The sequence below is a fragment of the Coenobita brevimanus genome, chromosome 26 (genome assembly GCF_032717465.1).
Source record: "Coenobita brevimanus isolate Jiangsu-jjx chromosome 26, ASM3271746v2, whole genome shotgun sequence".
In the NCBI taxonomy this organism is placed as follows: Eukaryota; Metazoa; Arthropoda; class Malacostraca; order Decapoda; family Coenobitidae; genus Coenobita; species Coenobita brevimanus.
The window spans coordinates 32,937,977-32,945,181 of NC_136979.1; the positions used below are offsets into that span (position 1 = coordinate 32,937,977).

The window sequence follows — 7,205 nt, forward strand, 5'->3', positions numbered from 1 at the left end:
CGTTGTTCACGCGCGTATTCGCGCTGTTCACGCTCGTATTCGCGCTCTTTCTCACGCTGCTCTTGTTCATATGCACGCTCTCTTTCACGTTGTTCGCGCTGTTCTCGCTCGTATTCGCGCTGAATCTTACGCTCTTCACGGGCATCATTCTCAGGCTGCTGCTCCTGATTATGCCGTGAGAGTATATACTCTTTAATTTCGGTTGGGTCTGTAAGACCCATATCTTTGGCTTCCTATAAAAATATGGTGGTAGCCATGACGCTAATTTACTAAGCAAACCGAAACTGAGTACTGACTGCTTCGCAAACGAATGCTAATAACACAAATAAAGAATACAGACACAAGCTAGTGGTGACCAGTCTTATCTAGTTAACTGGCAAAGAATAAATCAAAAATGTAAATGACTGGGAAGACTCAATAATAAACACAATGGGTACGGCGACTTCCCAGGAGTGAATAAAATCGTCTGGCGTTACCAAGAATAAACTAGAGTTAAGTACTTTATTGATTAATAAAGCAAATATTCACTTGCTAAATCAACGGTAACCACCAGTAAACTTGTGCCTATAAACTTTAATGATAAATTCCTAAATATGAACGAGTGAGCACTATCTCGTGAATAGCTTTATAGCTAGGAGTTAATATCCTGGAATGAGGTCGCCAATTGTCACGGGGTTTTTATAATATCACGGTAATTTTGGAATAAATGGTTAAATGTTATTTAAATTGATATTAATATTCAATAATATTGAAGAGCAGAGACAATGATTGTCTTGCTACATCAAGCAACGATTACTTTACGCTGGCTTAGCACGATTCTCTGAGAACGAGAATTTATAAACTTTCTCAACAGTACACAGCAGAGACTAATTACTCACGAATGCTGAATTAGTACTGTTAGCCTCTGGAGAAAGTTACTTCACCCCTGACAATAAATAACTAATACTAATAATAATAATCAGGTCCTTGCTGATGCTTTAACTCCTATGGCACAACGGATTTTAAGTTAATACAACAAGACTGGTCTAAGTACCAGTTATGAAAGCAAACGTTTATGCAAGCTAGGAGCTATACGGAAAATAAGCTTAATTTGGAGAAATGAAACAAGATTTTACTTTACACTGAGCTCAAGAAAAAGAACTTAAATTTATTGATTACAAAAAATAAATTTAATATTTCAAATCAAATCAATGAGACGCACTCACTCACTCACGCAATAGCTAAATACTTACGCCTAGAAAAAAAACACCTTAATTAAACTCTTATAACTAGGATTATACAAAAAAGAAATACCAGTCGATGAATGCTATGTATCACCCGGGGGGGTGGGAGGACTGGATTACTGTACTAGTGGAGTTTGGGTGCTAGGGACCTCTCACACTGCTGGCACAGGACCTTTCTCCGTCACAACAAACACTAGACTGACCAAGTCGTGGGAAAGAAAAGCGGAGCACTATGGTCAGACTCAAATATGAAGTCGGTTTGGGTGGGGCCCGCGCGGGGATTTCCCTCTCTACAGCTCTGCCAAACCTCCTCTCTCTCTCTCTCTCTCAGTTGATTGAGAAAGTTTTTATATATTTATAAGTTTTGTTTTCTTCTATATTGTTTCGACCTTTTTTCCACACCACCACTGAGGTAAAAGTCTTGGCGCGTTTTTTTTTATAGAGGTTTCCCCAGTAGGCATAAGTCCTCTCTGATCTTTAATCAGACAATTCATCCTCTGAGCTTTCTGATATGTTGATTAAGAATGAATCCACGAAATGGTCGACTGCTACGTCTTGCTGTGAATCTTCTTGCTGTTGTTCAGCATGCTGCACTGCTTTCATCCAGTTATTCGGTGTTACATAATTCAAAGCTTCTTTGGCAAGACGTTTAAGATCAACCATTTTGAAGGTGTTTGCCTTGGCTATATAGGTCTTCACCTGAGCCCAAATGAGCTCAATAGGGTTGTACTGACAATGGTACGGTGGTAATCTTATGACCCGATGCCCTGCTTCTTCAGCAATTGTGTCAGTTACATACTTTGTGCCAGGATCAAACTTCTTTGCAAGTTCATACAGCTCGTGTTTTAAGAGATCGTCGCTGGGCCGTACTCCCTTCTTTATAAGCCAGTCCCTTATATCCGATTTTCTCCAGGACGAGGTTGGTTTTTTTTCAAGTTGGACTAAATGATAGGAAGCGTTATCCATAACAATTACAGAGTTTGGTGAAATGTTTGGTATTAGTTGATTCCTGAACCAGTCTTCAAAAAGTGTTGAATTCATCTGATTATGGTACGAGTAGTCCCCATCGTTTTTTGCTTGAAATATCAACTCAGCATTGTTAACAAAGCCATTTCTCGTTCCAGCATGCACAATAATTAAACGACGTCCTTTTCCAGTCGGTTGCTGTATTCCAGTGGCTTGTGGGGATGCAGTGTCAGTCCAGCATTTTCCAACTGTATAATTTTGATTTACCCAAGTTTCGTCAAGATATACAATGTTCTGGGAAGACACTTTGACCTGCCGAATTTCTCTCAAAAATCTAGTCCGAGCTGCTGCTACATCGCTCCTTTCCATAAGGAACTTTCGGCCATCAACTTTTGCATATTTGAAGCCCATCTGCAAGAGAATCCTGCGAAGAGACTCGTTGCTTCCGTTGAAAGATATGTTTTCCTTGAGTTCTTCGTAAATCTTGTGCAATGTAGGAATTTCATGCCTTTCATAGAATCCCAGGACAGTTCTTCTGACCACACGCTTGTCGAAATCGTCGAGATTCGTTACAGTTGCACTGCGCTTCTTTTTTGGTGTCTAGAATACAGGCTGTTCTGGTGACATTTGTGTCACACAAACTTTATTAAATTTTGAGCAGATTCTTTGGACTGTTTTTTTGCTAACGTTGGTAGCTTTGGCAGTGCGAGCAACTGCTCCTGAAGGTGGAATTATAAAGTCTCCAATAGCCTTTTCTTCTAAAAAATACTTGTTCACATTGTAAATAAGTTCTTTCTCCCGACTGTGGAGCACACGAGAGCGAGTCGGAGTAGCTGCCATCCTGGGTGGAGATCAGGGAGGAAATAACCGGTCACCTGTGGTCTGAGGTGGGTGTCCTTGACCTCTGGCAACGTCGGAAAGCGACGTTGTCACGTGGTGTGGAATTTATACAAATCATTGTTATTATCCTAAAAAGCGACACATTCATAGCACTATATAGCCTTATTTAATATATTTAATAAGTACAGAATATTTAATATACAATTTCAAATAGTAAATAGCTGACGTATGAGAGAGAGAGAGATAGGTACTGGGGTTGATGCGGCAGAGCTGTAGAGAGGGAAATCCCCGCGCGGGCCCCACCCAAACCGACTTCATATTTGAGTCTGACCATAGGCCGCATTTTCTAACGGTCGAGTGAGCAGGGGCGAACAATAAAAAAACAATAGTATCGCTCAGTACAGCACTTAGTGACGTGCATTAAATCGGTCACTTTTGAAAACGGTGACGAATGTTTTGAAAAGTATACTCCGAAATGGAGAGAGAAACGGTTAACTGAGCGATACACAGTGAGTTTTCCACTAATAGTTCGTGGCTTCTCACAAAAGGGAAATGTCGCGAATTGATTCGTGACATCCAGTATCAATGCACACCAGTCTCTCGCGGTATTCATCTTTGTGAGCAAATGGCGAATGATGTGATACTTAATTCTGTAAAGTGAGAAAGTGTCTATTATCACACTCAGTTTTGGATTCCGTAAGTCTGTGTGTTTTCTGGTGTCGACTGGCCCTTAAGATTCCTTTTTGGTTTCCTTTGAAGTCGTCGCCCATCATGAAAATGGATTTGACAATCATGGTGGTACTTGGCCTCGGCTGCCACAAGATCACCAACATTTTGAATGCGTGTATTTACAGACTCCTCCCAACTGTCAGCTAGCTCCATCGCCTTGACTGCAACAGATGATAATAGCTCAGTTGTTGCTGCTTCGTGAGTCGCCTCGCATTGGTCCTTCGGTTGTTTGGCAATCGTACTATAGTCCGCATATTTCGCATAGTACAGAGTCTTATTTTATATTTTAGATAGTGGCCTGTAAACGGCAAGCGATTTTCTTTTGCATTTCTCTCCCATTCTTCTGACTCCCTCTTTCGCTTTTTTATGTATGATGGCATGATGCAACGTTCTTTGCACCATTTATGAGCCGGAACCGGCATCACTTTAGATAATAGCTTTTCATCAAGTCCATCCCTCAGATAAAGATTAATGTTCAATATGATTGGTAGGCCTTTTTCTGTGACAGTACTTGGGTCAGAGGTGATTGGCTTATCACAAAAATCACATAATAATATCACACTGTTCTTGTGCTGCCATCTCGTTCCATTTACGTTGTCGTCTATCCATCTATGTACTGCTGCCTCTACACTTCAGTTTGTATCCAACCTGAAATATAAAAACATCTGATGAAGTATACACTAGCTTATGAATTCATAGCAAAGTTCCCAATACAGATTTCCGATTTTTTTGCATCGGGCGCACGTTCTCTGTGTATATCAGTGACACAGACTTCTTAGGATAATAGTAGAAATGGATTTTATCACTCCTTAAAACCCATAAAAAGTGGTACTACACGACCAAGTGTAATTTTAGTCACTAAGCTATATATGTACCCCATGCCAATGGTAGTCATCTTGAGATATTCGTCCCACACGGTTAGCTTACGTCGAATATTTAGAATTTTGTTGATTTTGACTTAGGATGCTTCATGTAGCTTTCCTGAAAAGATCAGCTTTCTCAAATTTTTTTTTCCAGGTGTATCATTGATGCTCGTGGGCTATCCTATCTTGACTCGCCGTTAAAAGATAATGATGATGGTGGGCGTGGTGATGATGATGATGACAAAAACTGCTATTTTATGAAAATGACAGTTGACGATGCTAATGATGACGACAGAAGTGATGAAAATGTAAATGATGACTGATGATGATAACGGTGATGATGACAAAAACTGATAATCATGAAAATGACAATAATAATAATGATAATGATAACAAACTCTGATGATGATGGCGATGATGATGAAAAGCGATACTGATACTGATGATGATGATGATGATGAAAACTTATGATGATAGTGGTGATGAAGATGAACACTGATATTGGTGATGATGATGTTGATGATGATGAAAACTGATACTGATGATGATGATGATGATGATGGTGATGATGATGATGAAAGCTGATACTGATGATGATGATGATGTTGATTATGATGAAAACTGATACTGATGATGATGATGATAATGATGATGGTGATGATGATGAAAACTGATGATGATGATAATGATGATGAAAACTGATACTGATGATGATGATGATGAAAACTGATATGATGATGATGATGATGAAAACTGATATGATGATGATGATGATGATGATGAAAACTGATTGTGATGATGATGATGATGATGATGATGATAACTGATACCGATGATGATGATGATGATGAAAACTGATACTGATGATGATGAAAACTGATACTGATGATGATGATGATGATGATGAAAACTGATACTGATGATGATGATGATGATGATGAAAACTGATACTGATGATGATGATGATGAAAACTGATACTGATGATGATGATGATGAAAACTGATACTGATGATGATGATGATGAAAACTGATACTGATGATGATGATGAAGAAGATGAATATTGATACTAATGATGATGATGATGAAAACTGATAATGATGATGATGATGATGAAAACTGACAACTCATGATGATGATGATGATGAAAACTGATAATGATGATGATGATGATGAAAACTGACAACTCATGATGATGATGATGATGAAAACTAATACCGATACTTATGGTGATGATGATAAAAACTCATATTGATGATAATGATGATGAAAACTGATAGTGATAGTGATAATGATGATGGTGAAAATAACAGTGATGATGATGATGATGATGATTCTTTGCAGGGTGTGATGGCAGGGAGTGCGAGAACAGCGAAGAGGAAACTGTTCGAAGTGGATCACGAACAGGTTAGGGGTCTGTTGCTCATACTGTAGTGAATTCCATCCCGTCTTTGTGTGTATGTGTGTGTGTGTGTGTGTGTGTGTGTGTGTGTGTGTGTGTGTGTGTGTGTGATGGAAAAAAAAAAAAACAGATCCTATAACCAAGTGACTCGCATTATTGACGGGCGGAGGCGTCTTCAATTCGCTCACTCGATGTATGATTTTTAAATGACTGTACAGTACATTGAATGACAAGTCATCTATTTTCCTGTAACCTAAGAAGCATTTTATTACCATATAACTACCATTTACTACCATATAACTACCATATAACGAAATATACGCGTGGTGGTCCAGTGGGTTAAGGCGCCCCAGCCGGCTGTGGTCCACAAGGGTTTGCTTCCGAGGGGTGGTTGGGGTTTGTTACTTAGTGCTCCTCAGGGGCAAGCATGTCTGGTCACAACTGGGAAAGCTAACTCTGGGTCCCTACGGTCTTGTAGGGAAGAGAGAGAGAGAGAGAGAGAAAATCTTCAGTATTCGTTCAGACGATTTAATAAATCCAGTAAATGTTTCTCGTACTGAATGGTTTATGGAAGCTTTTTGTAGTGTGTTGCGTAAATCTTGTGTTGTGGGGACGGCTAGGTCTGTTATGAGCGTGGGTGAGACAGTAGGCGTAGGAAACGAATAAATGATTTTGGCTTGACTGTGGTAATGTTGAATGCCCTGTCCCCGCAAGACACGAGAACTCGCCGATGCATTGCAAGGAGAGCGTTATACTTGGACCACCCCGTTGTTGTGGCTGTTAAGTAAACCTGGTCTGTCTGGGCGAACCAACCCATCAACCACAGGCAAGCAACTGTCCTTGCAGTGGTGTCCCTTGCTGTGAACAGATGTTCCCTACGGTGGACAGCGCCTTCCTTCTCGTCACAGCAAGATGCAAAGAGTGTGGAGGTTCTGATCCTGGAATTACAGCTCCACCCAGTTAAAAGGGGCACCATAGTAGGCTCCATATCACCCTGTTATTTGATTAAATGGTTACCACCCAGCACTGTAAATGGTTCCCTGAGTTCCAGGAAACCATTAGGCTTGTCACTCATTGTAGAGACAACTGAAGTGGAGAAAATTATGATGAATAAAAACTAACATGAAGGATGGGGCAGACACAGGAGGGCAGACACAGAATAAGAATAATGAAAGGCGATGGA

The 7,205-nt window shown here is 40.1% G+C and overlaps 1 protein-coding gene across 1 annotated transcript; it reads right to left on the reverse strand.

Annotated features, from left to right (window-relative positions):
* Positions 1 to 1,700: 1,700 nt before the first annotated feature.
* Positions 1,701 to 6,998, reverse strand: LOC145393998 (uncharacterized). Its single transcript, XM_080267970.1, has 2 exons — positions 6,813 to 6,998; positions 1,701 to 2,789 (listed from the first exon to the last, which is right to left on the reverse strand). Exons 1-2 carry the CDS (start codon positions 6,996 to 6,998, stop codon positions 1,701 to 1,703), a joined length of 1,275 nt encoding a protein of 424 aa, XP_080124096.1.
* Between the last annotated feature and the right edge of the window lie 207 nt (positions 6,999 to 7,205).